General features: G+C 32.4%; 1 protein-coding gene across 2 annotated transcripts; it reads right to left on the bottom strand.

The window, feature by feature from the left end:
- Positions 1-8962: 8962 nt before the first annotated feature.
- Positions 8963-18410, bottom strand: LOC143062457 (carbonic anhydrase 7-like). 2 transcript variants are annotated; one of them, XM_076234148.1, is made up of 8 exons: positions 18271-18410; positions 15414-15585; positions 13965-14114; positions 13269-13432; positions 12730-12822; positions 11944-12016; positions 11031-11179; positions 8963-9096 (listed from the first exon to the last, which is right to left on the bottom strand). In XM_076234148.1, exons 2-8 carry the CDS (start codon positions 15550-15552, stop codon positions 8980-8982), a joined length of 885 nt encoding a protein of 294 aa, XP_076090263.1. In that variant the 5' UTR covers positions 15553-15585; positions 18271-18410; the 3' UTR covers positions 8963-8979. The 2 variants fall into 2 exon arrangements, with proteins under 2 accessions (XP_076090263.1, XP_076090261.1); XM_076234146.1 differs by having other exon boundaries at positions 15414-15588; positions 18271-18403.
- Positions 18411-18611: the final 201 nt, after the last annotated feature.

The following is an 18611-nucleotide window of genomic DNA, read 5'->3' as shown; positions in this document are numbered from 1 at the left end:
AACCAGTTCCGGTAGTGGTTCCGGATAATCGATCTGTATCTGTATAAAATCTGCCAATGTAGGCACACCTCCAATGGAGTTGAATAAAATACTGTCCTCCACCATGCATTTTTTTATAAGATAAGATGTGTCCAACTCACTACACAATTAAATACTAAAAAAAATTGTTGATTATATAGGGAATCATTGAAGCATATGACTGGAGCGGCCCCCCTTAGGTCAGTCAGCGCCCCCCTTTTAGGAAAAAGTTCTGGATCCGCCTATGCGTGACAATATTAAACAAAGAACACAGATGGATACATGACATAATTGTATTTTGTTGTATTTTGGTGATGGTGATGTGTTTGAAGTTCTTACTTTACTGAACGTTCTTGCTACTTACAATTATCTTTATCTATAATCTGAGACTACTATAACACATGTGTATGTAGTAGTCTCAGCTATAATGAACTTGGGCCATTAGTAACAGAGGAAATTATTTTGCAAAAATTTACCAAAATTTACAAAATTTATGAAAATTGTTAAAAATTGACTATACAGGGCAATAGCTCATAAAATGGTCAACTGACAATTTTGGTCATGTTGACTTATTTGGAGATCTTACTTTGCTGAACATAATTGCTGTTTACAGTTTATCTCTATCTATAAAAATATTCAAAATGATAACCAAAAACGGTAATAATTCCTTAAAAAATACCAAGTCAGGGGCAGCGGCAACCAACAACCGGTTGTCCGATTCATCTAAAAAATTCAGGGCAGATAGATCTTGACTTGATAAAAAATTTCATTCCATGTCAGATTTCTCTAAATGTTTTGGTTTCAGAGTTATAAGCAAGATCTACATTTTACCCCTATGTTCTATTTTTAGCCATAGCGGCCATCTTGGTTGGTTGGCCAGGTCGAGCCCACAAATTTTTTAACTAGATACCCAATGATGATTGTGGCCAAGTTTGGTTAAATTGGCCCAGTAGTTACAGAGGAGAAGATTTTTGTAAAAGTTAACGACGACGGACGACGACACCAAGTAGACATTTTATTGCAGAGAAAGGTGTTAGACAAGGAGATTATTTGCTGAGCTCAACATATGATTTTATACATATATATATATTTTTTATTAATCATTGACTTAAGTCAGATATTTGCCATGATTAGCAAAAAATGTACCCCTGCAAAGCATATAAATTCAGACATAGGAAGCCACTTTCTTGCAGACGATTTTAAAATCATATTATCAGAAAGCGAAAATGGTCTGCAAAATAGCTTGAATAATCTCTCTGAATATTGTGATAAATGGCAATTAACAGTTAATACAAACAAATCTAAAACTATGAAATTACAAAATAAGCTAATAAATTTAAATAAACCCTTTGTGAAGTTTAAAAGAAAATACCTTAAAAAAAGTCTATGACTATATATACCTTGGATGTGTTATAACATCTAACGGAAGTCTAACGAGTTGTAGCTCAGATTTTGCCAAAAGGCAAAATGTTTTATTTGCTGTTAATCCTTACCTGTGACATATTATAGTCTCAGTTCTTACTCATCAGGCTTTGGACCACTTCCCGCGAGAGTGTCTTGCAACCTTTTGCAACATTGATAAAACCTATCGAGACTAACATATAACAGTGAAATATTTTAGTTGGACACTTATATTCAATTTTATATAGCTAAACTGCGATCTCACAAAAAAAGCTCAACACCAGATGCTATTCACTTTATAGATAAACATATCTTAGAAAAAAAAACCCAGCAGAATTTTGTTAAACAAGCATTGGGAAGAAAAAAAAAAGCTTAACAAATCTAGCTGTTAAAATGACCTAGGACTTCTGTCATAAGAAACTTTTACAAAACCCCAAACTATGATGTACCTATCTAGATTAAATAATGAAAATCTAAACCCACTTCGTAATGAAGCCTTTAAACTAGTATAAGGAAAAAAAAAATATATTGCCTTAAAACCCAAATTTTGGCGGGAAAAGGGTGAAATGTCAGTTTGATCCTTTAAAAGATACACATAATACCGAAAATATTCATTTAGTGACATACCTACATTGATTTAGCATTTCTAATCAATCAAAATATTAAAAAAAATATATATCGAATTGACGACAAATACTTTTCGTGTGCATTGTAATTCATGCGTGAAATAATGCGCAGTCGAATAGTCCCGATCCATATTAATCTGTTGTTCGTATTAATTGAAGAGCACGTATGTTTGCATTTTTTCATTACGGGTTTGCCATCGAACTTGCGCTGTGCGGTGACCGAAGTTATAACGAAAGGTATCGTACTTTAGGTAACTGCATACGGTTCGGCGAATTAATGTTTGGGAAGTCAATAATTCAATATTGATACATTTATGAGGATTTTGTTTTTCTTTTTAAAAAGTCATTGTACGTTCACTTCTTTGTCTATATGCCCTTTTGTGTTTCTTTGCTATATATGACGTGGCTCTGTACTTATACATATCGCTGTTGTGCAATGGTAAAACTGGCAATGTGAATTCTTACATAAGAGTATAGATATTTTGGCATTTACCAGAGATAACTCTTTTTTTTTTCATGTTCCAAATGTTTTAAAGTTAGTTCTCAAAAATGTACATGCCAGCCGTTCATACCTTTGGTTGTCACTGTAATATATTTGATTGTCGACATTGAGTTCATCTAAAAATGTATATCTATAGGTTTGGATATTTTCCTCTTTGATTTCTAATCATTCTAACAGTTTTGGTATCTGCAATTTTGTAATTTTGGTTCAATTAGTTTTTGCTTTTTATTTATTCTACTGATGGCTATTCATAAGCGACATTGTTGCCTCAATTCATAAGTTGTTTGTTTCTTTTTTTCCCAGGTAAATGTTGTCTGGATCATTAATACTCCCGTTATTTTTCTAGTTATAAAATGTTTTTTTTCTTGTAAATGTTAGCTCTACATATCTTGTAAGCAACACGACGGGTGTCACATGTGGAGCAGGATCTGCTTACCCTTCCGGAGCACCTGAGATCACCCCTAGTTTTTTGTGGGGTTCGTGTTGTTTATTCTTTAGTTTTCTATGTTGTGTCATGTGTACTATTGTTTTTCTGTTTGTCTTTTTCATTTTTAGCCATGGCGTTGTCAGTTTGTTTTAGATTTATGAGTTTGACTGTCCCTTTGGTTTCTTTCGTCCCTCTTTTGTAATTTTGGCTTTCTTTTTCCCTTTTTAGCTCACCTGGCCTAAAAGGCCAAGTGAGCTTTTCTCATCACTTGGCGTCCGGCGTCCGTCGTCGTCCGTCGTCGTCCGTCGTCGTCCGTCGTCCGTCGTCGTCGTTAACTTTTACAAAAATCTTCTCCTCTGAAACTACTGGGCCAAATTAAACCAAACTTGGCCACAATCATCATTGGGGTATCTAGTTTAAAAAATGTGTCCGGTGACCCGGCCAACCATCCAAGATGGCCGCCATGGCTAAAAATAAAACATAGGGGTAAAATGCAGTTTTTGGCTTATAACTCAAAAACCAAAGCATTTAGAGCAAATCTGACAGGAGTAGAATTGTTAAGCAGGTGAAGATCTATCTGCCCTGAAATTTTCAGATGAATCGGATAACCCGTTGTTGGGTTGCTGCCCCTGAATTAGTAATTTTAAGGAAATTTTGCTGTTTTTGGTTATTATCTTGAATATTATTATAGATAGAGATAAACAGTAAACAGCAATAATGTTCAGCAAAGTAAGATTTACAAATAAGTCAACATGACTGAAATGGTCAGTTGACCCCTTTAGGAGTTATTGCCCTTTATAGTCAATTTTTAACCATTTTTTGTAAATCTTAGTAATCTTACTGAAACTACTTGGCCAAATTAATCCAAACTTGGCCACAATCATCTTTTGGGTTAGTAGTTTGAAAAATGTGTCCGGTGACCCGGCCATCCAACCAAGATGGCCGCCATGGCTAAAAATAGAACATGGGGTAAAATGCAGTTTTTGGCTTAAAACTCAAAACCCAAAGCATTTAGAGCAAATCTGACATGGGGTAAAATTGTTTATCAGTTCAAGATCTATCTGCCCTGAAATTTTCAGATGAATCGGACAACCCGTTGTTGGGTTGCTGCCCCTGAATTAGTAATTTTAAGGAAATTTTGCTGTTTTTGGTTATTATCTTGAATATTATTATAGATAGAGATAAACAGTAAACAGCAATAATGTTCAGCAAAGTAAGATTTACAAATAAGTCAACATGACTGAAATGGTCAGTTGACCCCTTTAGGAGTTATTGCCCTTTATAGTCAATTTTTAACCATTTTTTGTAAATCTTAGTAATCTTACTGAAACTACTTGGCCAAATTAATCCAAACTTGGCCACAATCATCTTTTGGGTTAGTAGTTTGAAAAATGTGTCCGGTGACCCGGCCATCCAACCAAGATGGCCGCCATGGCTAAAAATAGAACATGGGGTAAAATGCAGTTTTTGGCTTAAAACTCAAAACCCAAAGCATTTAGAGCAAATCTGACATGGGGTAAAATTGTTTATCAGTTCAAGATCTATCTGCCCTGAAGTTTTCAGATGAATCGGACAACCCGTTGTTGGGTTGCTGGCCCTGAATTAGTAATTTTAAGGAAATTTTGCTCTTTTTGGTTAATATCTTGAATATTATTATAGATAGAGATAAACTATAAACAGCAATAAAGTTCAGCAAAGTAAGATTTACAAATAAGTCAACATGACTGAAATGGTCAGTTGACCCCTTTAGGAGTTATTGCCCTTTATAGTCAATTTTTAACCATTTTTCGTAAATCTTAGTAATCTTTTACAAAAATCTTCTCCTCTGAAACTACTTGGCCAAATTAATCCAAACTTGGCCACAATCATCTTTTGGGTTAGTAGTTTGAAAAATGTGTCCGGTGACCCGGCCATCCAACCAAGATGGCCGCCATGGCTAAAAATAGAACATGGGGTAAAATGCATTTTTTTGGCTTATAACTCAAAACCCAAAGCATTTAGAGCAAATCTGATATGGGGTAAAATTGTTTATCAGGTCAACATTTATCTGCTCTGAAATTTTCAGATGGATCGAACAACCCGTTGTTGGGTTGCTGACCCTGAATTGATAGTTTTAAGGAAATTTTGCTGTTTTTGGTCATTATCTTGAATATTATTATTGAAAGAGATAAACTGTAAACAACAATAATGTTCAGCAAAGTAAGATTTACAAATAAGTCAACATGACCGAAATGGTCAATTGACCCCCTTAGGAGTTATTGTTCTTTATAGTCAATTTTTAACAATTTTCATAAAATTTGTAAATTTTTACTAACATTTTCCACTGAAACTAATGGGCCAATTTCATTATAGATAGAGATAATTTTAAGCAGCAAGAATGTTCAGTAAAGTAAGATGTACAAACACATCACCATCACCAAAACACAATTTTGTCATGAATCCATCTGCTTCCTTTAATATTCACATAGACCAAGGTGAGCGACACAGGCTCTTTAGAGCCTCTAGTTTTATTTAGGAGCAACGACTTTATTGAATGAAGATGTTATTTATAGAAATCACTCGCAAGGTCTTTCACGATTTTGTACATTGCATTTTGTCACGTTAATTTCTGTAAAGACCGGTCTTGTGTATTTTTACGTATCAATTTTGTCCCATTTTATTCTATTATTGCAAGTTTTTGCTGGTGTTTGAGACTTTTCTTCAACTTTATTTTTTTTTCTGATAATGTAAAACAGGCAATAGATGATAGTGATCTGAGACATTTGCTGTTACATTTAGTTTCTGTATATCTATAATGAACTCAGAATATCTAATTTGATAGATGTCAAATGTAGTTATATATTTTCCATTCGAATCTATGAAGTTAATTAAACTTTGTTTCTTATAGCATAACCCATAGTCATTCATACAGTCAGCGATAAATTTCTGCTTTTGGGAGGAAGCACCATTGATTATGTCTTCATTTAAATATTTTCCTATAATTTTCTGACGAGTATTGGAATAGGTACAAATCTCATTTAAGTGGTCTTTACATTGTAGTAGCTATTTTGTACTATTGGAGGGTCCTTTGTATTGTAGACATAAAGAAACAATAATGATGTTTGAACCAAATTCTAATTCGGTGCACTAAATTCTTCTAGATCCTACTTTAAAAGGTGAAGTTATAGGGGGCTCTAGTTCTTTTCGCTATGATATTGCACTCCACCATACCCTTTCGGCATTTGTATAGGAGGCAGAGAATCATCATAGTCGACCGACTTTCCTATTCCTATATATTTGGAGTGAATTTCATTCCGCACATTGAGCTGACAATCAAACAATCAATGTTCTTGAAGTAAATACATATCTACACCTTAAGTTAAGTTAAGACAATGTTTGAACTTTAAAAAACTGAGTTGTCTTTTATTTTCTTCTGCACACAATCATTACAATTTTTAAATATTATTTTGTACAGTTACTTTTTACATATATTTTACGAAGTGTCTACTAGTACAGTGTTTTGTAATTGTTAAGGTTTGGATGGTATACAAAATGATCTGCATGACTTAAGAACTGGTATAGAATAAATATTGTTCATCTTTTATCTGTTTATACTGATTGTGTTTCATTGGATAGTAATCTGTATTTCTTGATTGTCAAACATATGTTTCAAAATGTTGTTTTGTGTAATTTTGTACAGATATGTGGTACTAACATTTTCATTGTTTGCCAAACTGATTGGAATAACTTCGATTAGATTATCCTTCATATGATACGGGATTCTAGTTCAGTTTGATATAAGTATTGCTCTTCGAGCATTCTTTTGATATATTTTGAAGTTGTATTTTTAGCACTGTTATTACCAATATAATTTCAACTGATCGGGCGGAGCTTACGTTTTAATTTGCATACGAACAGGCTGTTTGAAGATGTGTGTGATAAAGATGATGTCGTTATAATTATAATTGAATTTTAATCACCTATCATTGTCACCAACTGGATATACAAAAGAACTGAATGTATGATTTGGGACGAATAGAGTAGTTTAAAAGAATATATGTTCTTTTTCATGTTGAAGAACAAATTAGTGAGCATCCTTTCCATACGCATTGATTGTGAACCCAAGTTTTTTCAATCATTGATTTGATAGGTATATTGTACCATGTTGTCGTATACATTTTCCTATTGATTGTATCAACGTATTCTCAATTGCATATATGAATAGTTTAAAGAATATTGCATCTTGCTAAGCTGTCATACTTTATATATATGTATGTAAAAGACAAGACAAAACACAGTTACTTGATTTATGTGATTTTAAGTTTAGAGAAACTATATGCACACGATTAATTTTTTTTTTGGATACCCAATTTTGATTTTATTGTAGAAAACCCGACATGGTTAGAAATAACAAATTCCATTCTTTTATTCTTGTCATTGTTTGAAAATACATAACATAACCCCATAACAAACTTAACCCATATACACCTTATCGCTTTTCCCGGCTGATCCGTGAATCTGTTCCGCTTGAACTATTGACGTCATACAACAATCACTTTTCCATTGTGGCGTCAGATATTTTGTGTTATGACGTCACAATTTTACGGGAACCTGTGTGATGTCCAGTAATGGTGGACACATAGCGATAAGGTGTATTGTATCACTCAATCTTTAGAAATTTACCTGTGACGTCACTGTCAGTGGTGTTGATGCACTGTTCATACTTGTTTTCTGCTGTACTTGTGTATTATCGTAGGTGGTAGGTGTTCGATTTTATTCTGTGATTACATGTTGATATGCACTATCATGTTGTTTATCTGTGTATTTCTCTGTCATGAGTGTTCTTGCATTTATTTGTACTGTATTCATGTCACGTAATTTTGTCGTTTTAGCGGTAATTTTAACAGGTTGGCTATAATATATAAAACCTTGTTCAACTCACCAATTTTTCTTAAATGTCCTGTACCAAGTCATGAATATGTAATTTGTTATCAAATAGTCCGTTCCTATATTTATATAGGCGTTTGATTTTGTAGCAGTTCAGTGTTTTCTGTTGTTCCGTTGTTTTCCTCTTGAGATAATGTGTTTCTCTCGGTTTTGGTTTGTGACCTGGATTTGTTTTGATTAATGACTATTGAACAGCAGTATACTTTAACAACTGTCATTTTTATTTCTGCATCAGATATCTACTGCTTGAGTTTTAATCCAAATGAAAATCTGTTTTACGAAATAATATGACTTCTTTACAGGCTTAACACACATGTCTTATGTATATTCCAAGAATGCCTTACGTGACAAAGAAATACTACGACTATTGAAGTTATATTTTCATAAGGCATATGTGGTCGAGTGGTCTATAGCGCTGGACATAATGCTACGCAATTAGTGCTGTAGTGTATCAAAGATCATCAAAGGTGTGAGTTCAAATCCCGTTGAGGGACAAAACTTTGTCAGAATAAAAATCAAATTCTAACACTATTGTGTTTAATTTTTATACGTTTATAAGCTACATTGAAACCCAGGAATGTTTGAATATAGAAACGTAAGGAGCTAATGACACACATAATGTTCAATTTTGACGAATTTCTACGAGAACATATTCCACAAAGGAACATGATTTCCTTTATTTTAGGATGTAACTTTTAAAGAGAAAATATCAAAGGAAGTCAGTGTTTATCTTTTTTTCTTACCTAGACACGTAAAATGATCTCATCAAGAGTTTGTTTGACGTAATACCCTTTTATGTATTTATCGACAATGAATTCAAATAGTTTTGAATTTTACATACCTGAGGAATAGTTTTGAATTAATAAACCTTCCATACGGTTTGTTTCTATTAAACGACCGTTATATGCATATATATTCAGTAAAATCTCAATATGTTTTCCTTAAAGAAGGTTTGTAACCTCTAGTATCGTAAGAAACTTTTTCGGATCATGCTTTGATTTCTGACAAATATGAAGAAAATAAGCCACTTAGAAAATAAAGAATAAATAAGTTAACATAATCAACTGTATCCCTGGATTTTATTTGCAATTCCGAAGAACGACTCTCCCATTAGATGGCTGCTTAGGTCTACAATTTCCTGCCTTAGAGATTTGTTCGTGATTGTAAATCGTTTCCATCTCTCGCAATGTTTTCAGCTTAAAATATAAGATAGAGTGAACAATTAGTTTATTACATAAAAGCTTCACAACGCGCTACATATAACATTTTGCATGTTTCTGTATCTTCTTTTAATTGTTGATTTTAAGACTGATATATGCCGTAGAACTGTTATTGTTTTTATTGCTGTCTTATTGACATACACATCACAACAACCTTAATTCATGAACAATAGGTTCTTGCGAATAATACACTGAAAGCAATCGCGATCTGCTTTTCTTTTAGCTGTTACTAGACTTTATATCAGTCACAAGAGTCTCTGATAGAGCGGAGAAATGTGTAAATGTAAAATGTAAATTATACTAGACTAGATAGAAACGCGACCAAGACATTTCAACAACTTTCGTGACATGAACAAGGAGTGGTCCCGTCTAGTTATTAGAAGAATAACTCTTTTTGATGCTCCTGATAAATTTGAAAAAAAGTCATGGTAATATGTAACGGACAATTCAGCGAATAGTGGATAGAATAAAAATTCAAAGGATCGTCAAGTTGAAAGGAGATGGCATATACAAGGCTAATGATATACTTCGCAATCATATTCAGTAACTTTTAAGGATTACTGATACTAGAAGAAGAGAAAGTGACTAGATTTGAAAGCACTTTCACTAAACAACTCATTATTGTAAAATTGAGAATGGAAATGTGGAATGTGCCAAAGAGACAACAACCCGACCATAGAAAAAAAACAACAGCAGAAGGTCACCAACAGGTCTTCAATGTAGCGAGAAATTCCAGCACCCGGAGGCGTCCTTCAGCTGGCCCCTAAACAAATATATACTAATTCAGTGACAATGAACGCCATACTAATTTCCAAATTGTACACAAGAAACTAAAATTAAAATAATACAAGACTAACAAAGGCCAGAGGCTCCTGACATGGGACAGGCGCAAAAATGCGGCGGGGTTAAACATGTTTGTGAGATCTCAACCCTCCCCCTATACCTCTAGCCAATGTAGAAAAGTAAATGCATAACAATACGCACATTAAAATGTCCAAGAGACGTCCGAGTCTGAGGGGTTTAGTATCATACCATCATAACATATATGAGAAGAACATAACCCGTGTCATGCCAACAACTGCTTTTTTGAATAAATGTGTTTAGTTCCGATGCAAAGACCCTATAAGTGAATCAATATTTACGCCAAAATATGCAATCTTTAATGACCTGACAACAGTATCGTAACTATATCCCTTCTTGATAAGTCTATTCAAAGGTTTTGTTAGTTTATGAGGTGAATGCTGACATCTTTGTGCTTTATAAAGAATATTTCCATAAAAAATTGGATGTGAAATACCTGAACGTATAAGAAGTCTGCATGTTGAGCTATATTTACGAATGATGTCCTTATACCGATGATAAAATTTAGTAAATGTTTTGACTAGTTTGTGATAACGAAAACCCTGGTGTAATAATTGTTCAGTAATACATAAATTTCTCTCGTTAAAATCTAAAACATTGTTACATACACGAGCGAATCGTACAAGTTGAGATATATAAACACCGTAAGATGGTGACAAGGGAACGTCACCATCTAAAAATGGATAATTAACGATAGGAAATGAAAAATCATCTCTTTTATCATAAATTTTAGTATTCAGCTTTCCGTTAGTGATATAGATATCAAGATCGAGGAAAGGGCAGTGGTTAGTATTAGCTGAATACAGAAGCTGAGTGATATGTAAAATTATAAAGTCCAATGGAACATAGAACAAAGCATTCATCGATACGGAAACCGATAATGATGCAACAGAAGCAGAGTATAATACAAAGAAATATAAACAAACGAATTGACGGACAGACAGATTGAAAGAGAGAGGAAATCGGTTGTAATATGCCAATTTTAAGAATTGAGTATACATATTTTGTAAAATAAGACAATAATTATTATGATAAATGGAGGTTCTTACCGTTTTATTACTGATGTGAACCGGATGCTTGAAGACTACCCAATTCACACTCTGGAAACAGCCGGGAGTTGTGAGGGATCCTTTGTAAAAGTAAGAATCATCTTTCTTCGGTAGAAGAGTAAAAGGATTAAATTTAGTTTTCACATGCCCTAAAAAGAAAAAAAGATACTTTTGACAAAAGAATTACAGTCTTATATTTTAAAGTGTCAGGTAGTTAATCTAATGTATAATAAGCAGATGTTTTTATTTTTTTGTGAAAATTATTTTATTAACCAGAACATATTGTTCATATCATGTAAATATTTTCTTTACTGAAAAAAAAAATAAAATCACAATCAATATTATTTTTATCATTGTTGTTGTTCTATATGTATCAATGTAAACGAAATTTTTTAAGTTCTTTTAAAACGTGTTTATGTTCTTATATAGGCACCTTTTTCAGCAAGCATATGTCCTGAAAGCAGATACTATTTTTTTTATTATGTTTGGATTTAATTTATTCACAACTTTTATAAAACTTGGCAATGTTCTCGTGGTAGATTATTCGCAGTGATTACAAAAGGAAGTGACTGTGTTTGATATAAAACCGGATCAAGAAAACGACTTAACATTGATAATTGCTGCTTCGCCTTGACAGTCTCTTGACATTAAGGAAGAAGACAACTACTATTTTTTTCCGGATTCATAAGATGCCCAGTCTCAATATTTCTTGCGGCTTATTACCTTATGAACAGGCAAGTTAGAAATCAGACTCAATGTGTCAGTTTAGTACACAGAAGAGACTGTATATTTATATCACATATACATGTCCTTATCATGATATCAATGTATTTTGTCCAAATGGATTTTTACTTGATACCATATCCATAACAGCGTTTTATCTTTTTTTTTCATAAAACATCGAAAGACCTACCTTGAATGTATTTCAGTTTGTGTCCATAATGGCTGATAAATTTGTCAAAAGCATTGAATTTTTGGTTCAAATCCTTCAAAAAAGTAAAAAAATTCACATATTCAGCTTTTGAAGAGGTTATTTCAAAGTAAGATCTTTTACAATATTCCTAAATTTTACAGGATGTGAATTGGCACAAAAACCAAAGTAAGCATTAACTTTTAATAATTTTTAATGCTGATAAATTGGAGTATCTGAGCAATAATCGACTAGAATTTAAAACCAATTCTGTCATTTCAACATTTCAGAATATTTTGATAGACTGGGATGTTTCAAATTATATATTTAAGGTACTGTGTATTCATTTGTTTTTCTTGGACCAATTTTCGTCGATTAATTAAAAATGGTATTCGAATGTATGCATGTCTATTAATATCTGCAAATACCATACCTACATACAAATTTAAAAAATTTGTACACTTCTATTTAAGGAAAGACTGTAATATCTTTTCTGTCTATGGAGAAATAGCATTTAAAATGTGGTGCACACTGAATGACTTACGTCGCGGGTTATTTTAAAGTGTGTAACACATTTTTGAATGTTATTTCGAATAGAAAGAAAAAATATTACAGTCATTCCTTATAATTTAATTCTTAATTCCATTTAAAGCCGGAGTAAATCAAGAAAAAGCGTTGATGACGTCACGGTCATACGACAAAATTATGTCTATGAGCTGATAGACAAAACACTGTCAGCAAATCAAAAGACGTGTTACATCAAAAATTAAATTATTAAAAAATATTTACCTCTAGAAATATGCCAAGAACCACGAGCCCATCATCCTTATTAACTGCCTTGCTAAATGTGTCATATTTTGTGTTATAATGTACCATGTGCATCTGTAGATGGAAATGTATGAAATATAACATACCATGTAAATCATGTGAATCAATATATTTTAGACCGGTCAATTATAATTCGCTAGTAACCTGTTAAAATTACCAAGGATGATATCTCTGTTGATAAATTGAAAATCTCGATTTTTCTTTCATTTGATTGAATGATTAATTGATTGGTTGGTGTTTAACGCAACTTTCAATATTATTGTGCTATTTCTTGGCGATCAATTTTTGTTGATAGGAAGTTGGAGTGTCAGTAGAGAACCAGTAGTAAAACTGATAATCCTAAACAATTAAGGTGGAGTCCAGTGTACCTGCTCCGTGCTCCTTTTTATAATACGTGTATGTATTTTACTTTTAAAAATGAAAAGTAATAATGAGCTTTATTAATGCATTTATAAGTAGTTGACATTTCAACATAAACAAAATGAGGGATCATTATATACCTCTCCGGCATACTTTTTACCATCAACTGAATGTTCGGAACCATCATTCTCGCTGTGTCCAAAATGAAAATGGAAATTATACAATTCGAAAATGTCAGTGGAGAATCTTGGGATCCCAGAAATTTGTGTACCTTTGTCATTTAATGTGAATGTCGGAGAATGTCCTGTAAGAATATAAAAATACATCTAGAATAACAACGTCTTCGTTGACAAACACATTCAACGATATTAATACCGAAATTAACTTTTCAATTGAAGCCTTTGTTTTGTGTTTTGATGTAGAAATGATTATGCTTTAATTCGTGTATGCCTGTGTATTGATAATGTTTACAAAATCATTAATGCATATTAAACTGTAGAACAACATGTTGAAGAGCAGCATCTAAATAATGCCTTATTAAAATCGGATTATCACTAAAAGGTTGATCAAATCACCAATAACACGTAAACATCAGGTAGAAGTAGATGTTAACTTCATTTCAAGGTTAATCTCTCTCGGAATCATAAGTAACATATTGAAAAGCTAAATGTTTTGTTTGTCATACTTTGTTCATATATCAAGTTCCATATGCATTCCATCAAAGACAAACCAAAACATATCGACTATTGAAAACATCAGTTATAAATCATAGTAACATAGTTATTCGATGCCGTATTTGTAATAAAGGGATTATGGTCGCTCTTTGTATTGATTACCGTTATTTTTGAACATTCCTTTAAAATTACAGCCTTCTATCAGGTAATTCAGCTTGAATGGATAATATAGTGCATCATGGTTTACTATGTTGATAGGAGATTGTCTATCACCTTTACAATCGGGCCAGAACAAACCCCAGTTTTGAGGACCTGTAATTTAAAAATACAAAATTGCCTCAATTAAATCATAATCACTAAATAAGCTTTATGGTGCAACCTTGAAAAAGGTATAATGTTTCTTAGAATTCAGTAATATTGATTTTTGTTAACTCTTTTGTTATATACCAGTCTGTTTTGTTTTTGTTTGATTTTATATCTGACTGTGCGGTATGGGTATTGTTCGTTGTTGAAGACCGAAATATTACACATTTACATTGCACACTTTTGTCACTATATTTAACACAGTACTACAATAGTAGTTACACTTTGTGAACGTAAACCCTATAGATCTGAGACCGTTGTACAGAAAGTTCACTGCAACATTTGGCAGGATTGTTAACCATCATGTGAAGTGTACGATTTACGGAACTTTTTTTTTTATTACAAAACCACTTTGTGAATGCAGTTGCAGTATCAATAGTTTGTTAAAGTCTTACCAAATACAACAAACATTCTTAAAGGAATTATGAAAGACTACATAAATGCATATCTATATAATAAAAAGCGAATATTGGTACTCCTTGTTGTCATGGTTTTGAAAACAATATTAGAATTAATATAATCAAATAGATAAATAAATAGATAAATAGATATTTTGAGGACCTGTAATGTAAAAATACAAAATTGCCTTAATTAAATCATAATCACTAAATTAGCTTTATGGTGCAACCTTGAAAAAGGTATAATGTTTCTTAGAATTCAGTAATCTAGATAAATAAATGTTTTCTTCATTAGATAGTTTATAAAAATTCATTTTTGAAATACAACTTATATAGATTAACAGAGCATACTTTAGATCTACATATGATGGACATGTTAAAAGTACATGTTTTTCATGATCTAACATATTGTAACTCCTCTGACACCATTTGGCAGAAAGCTCTAGTAATTGCTGATCATTTATAGGTTAGTTTCCCATCATGTGTTGTTGACATATTACGCTATCCACACCACAATGAATTTTTTTTAACAAAGAAAAAGTGGTAACATTTTTTAGCAATCGGTTATACGTACCAATTACAACTTCCGTTTCAAAAGTTGGAATAAAATAAAATAGTTCAGATAGTGCCATTTGTTTTGCATGAAATCACAATTCAACATAACTAAATGCATAAATATCTAGAATTTTTTTTTCTATGTTCGTTCACGATAGAGTTAAAATTTTGTTTTAGCTATTCTGCATGTGCGCCTATAAAGCTGTCAATAACATGACTGCAACCTCCTGTACAATGCTATTTCGATATATGAATAACAAAAAATTGTCAAAAACTATCATAAAAGAATATTTACCCATGATACCGTCTTTAACATAGTCAAATCCAAAACCATGATGTGTCTTACGGGCAGGTAGATGTATTTTCTTTGACTGTCCCATGTTAATTATTAAATTAACACTAAAAACCAGTAAAGTTAACCTTAGTATCGCCATACTTCTGAGGTTACTGTTCAGTCTCTAGTTCATCTACTTTGTGAATAAAAAACAACCACTTAAAAATTCGTTGGTATTTTGATAATTATATTACGGTTTCTTTCTAGATTTTGTTAAATCACCAGTAAAATGTTCTTTTTGTTCCATGCATATGATTTATTCATGCAGAATGCATAACAGGAAAATGTTAGTAATTACATTCCATCAATAGGCTTAATGAAACAGTATTTTAATACTTACAAAGAACTGAAATGACGTCACAATTAATCGGTGTCCAAAAATCTATCCCATTTACATCTTTACTCACACTAAGAGTCAATGACCGCAGAAATTAAAGTTTAGAAAATATTGATGTGCACATCCATAGTTGCACCACGGTCAAGATAAAAGCAGGACTGGTTAAGGCATGATGAAACTTAGCCACAGAAAGCTATGTGCTTGAATAAACAAGAACTGACGTTCAGACACATCAGTTAAAGTTTAACTTTGTATATTGTACATTATTAATAAACTCATCATAGATATCAGGATTAAATTTTGTATATACGCCAGACGTGCTATTAAAACAGTTATTAAAGCAAAAATTAATGGAGATTTTCGTTATACATACGTTAACGAGACTGCAAGTTAAAATCAAAATAACATCAAACGACCAGCACTCGATATTATAGACTAATTCTCTCTATATATCAAGGTCTTAGTTGACATAAGTACACGTTTGAAATCTGCATAGTGGTCAAACTTCACATTGCAATTGTTTTTCAAGCTTTTAGAGCAACTAAGATCTTGCTAAGTCAGTTTTTGTTATATCTATTTTACGTGACTATATTTATGTATCCCGTCATACTTCGAACGACAAAATTATTTCATGTCTACCTGTGCGAATTTCAAACGCGCAATTTTAAACCAGTACTTATAACCCTTCATCCTTGATGGGTGCATTTTACATAGATAAATAAAATCGTATAATATAATCAAAATGAGGATGTTAAATTTGATGTATGCCTTTTTGTGCTTCTTCGTTACATTTGTTGTTTTTATAGTGATTAAGATGATAACCCATGTTGACTACTGTACCCTTATTTTGACATTTTTACAAATTGTGTCTGTTTGTTTTGTTCACGCATCGGTGACAATATAATGGAATTTGATGCGACTGTCATACAAGTGAGAGGTTTAGCTAGCTTAAAACCAGGTTCAATCCACCATTTTCTACATTAGAAAATGCCTGTACCAAGTCAGGAATATGACAGTTGTTATCCTTTCGTTTGATGTGTTTGAACTTTTGATTTTGCCATTTGATTGGGGACTTTCCTTTTTGAATTTTCCTTGGAGTTCAGTATTTTTGTGATTTTACTTTTTGCTACATGTATTTTCGTCAAAATGTCAAAAATAGCCTGGTTTGGCTGTTCTGTTAATACTCTTTCTGATTTTATTATTTGCCCAGCTTTTTACATCGAGCTTTACTATAGTGGGTATTGCAGCTTTTTACATCGAGCTTTACTATAGTAGGTATTGCAAAAATTCATGTTGTGCATAATTATTCAGTATTTTATGATTTTAAACAAATCTTCTTAATTTGGAGACATCCAATTATGAAATGTGTTTTTCGTCTCGCACAAAGTTATAAGTTTGATATGTAGTGTATTCCGCCAAACAATTTTGATACTGATTATCATTATATCTAGGATTTTTTTTATTAAAAAGTAAAATAGATCATTTTTTTAAAAGATGAAATGTTTTAATGAACTATCAAATATTTAGTGTCGTAAAATTCTAGTTCTATATATATGACCTGTTTGAAGAGTGCTTAAGCATTTCATAAAATTTGAAGGAGAAAAACCACTGATGCATTTCTCCACTGCTCTCTATTTAAAATTCTGCAATATTAACCATGCAGAGCTATTTGTCTTGAGTTCAAACATGGAAGTCAATATTACTTCCATGGTTCAAATAAAGTGACAGTCATTTCATTTCAAAACTATACTTTACACTAAATCCATTGGATGTTGGATGTGTACGGATTGATAGTTTAGTCCTAGATACATGATTTTTTTATTAGTTGTTAGTGGCTTTGAACTAGCTGTCAGATAACTGCGTGTACTCTCAGATCTGTTCATTGTGTCTTTTTGTGTCGGGATGTATAAGTACCGGGCCACGTCCACTTGTATTTTTGTCCATCTGATGAGTTAAGCCTTTTTCAACTGATTTTTATAGTTCGTTCTTATGTTGTACGTTATACCACTGTCCCAGGTTAGGGGAGGGTTGGGATCTCGCTAACATGTTTAACCCCGCCACATTATTTATGTATGTGCCTGTCCCAAGTCAGGAGCCTGTAATTCAGTGATTGTCGTTTGTTTATGTGTTACCTATTTGCTTTTCGTTCATTATTTTTTTAATTTCTTTTTTTTACATAAATAAGGCCGTTAGTTTTCTCGTTGGAATTGTTTTACATTGTCTTATCGGGGCCTTTTATAGCTGACTATGCGGTATGGGCTTTGCTCATTGTTGAAGGCCGTACGGTGACCTAAAGTTGTTAATGTCTGTGTTATTTTGGTCTTTTGTGGATAGTTGTCTCATTGGCAATCATACCACATCTTCTTTTTTATATTGAAAAAAAAGTCTGTACTCGAAAAAAAATTAGACCGATTAACACAAAAATAATACGATCCAATAAAGACACTTTTCGAGTTCTATGACAAATGCATGTATACTTACAAATACAAACTTTTCCCCGACAGATCACCAACAACAATGATTTGACAATATGATAAAGTTATTCAGTAAATTGTTTGCCAAGAATATCCTTTAGATAATACCGTTACATTAGATTTAAAATGTTTGTGCACTACAAGCTATTCATATGACATGTCTTTATATATGTTATATAAGTCTCGGTGCCTGTAAGTATTCGAACGACAATCTTAATTCTAAATTAAGATTAAAATTCCTTATATAGAAAGTTGTATTGAATTGAAGTAACTACCGGATATATTATAAATAAAAGTCTGTTGATAGCCTGATATTTTATCACATGAAATGACCAATAGACTTTCCAG

Source organism: Mytilus galloprovincialis, chromosome 2 (genome assembly GCF_965363235.1).
Source record: "Mytilus galloprovincialis chromosome 2, xbMytGall1.hap1.1, whole genome shotgun sequence".
In the NCBI taxonomy this organism is placed as follows: domain Eukaryota; kingdom Metazoa; phylum Mollusca; class Bivalvia; order Mytilida; family Mytilidae; genus Mytilus; species Mytilus galloprovincialis.
The sequence above is the reverse complement of the archived record's forward strand: the minus strand, read 5'-3'. Positions and strand labels throughout refer to the sequence as shown.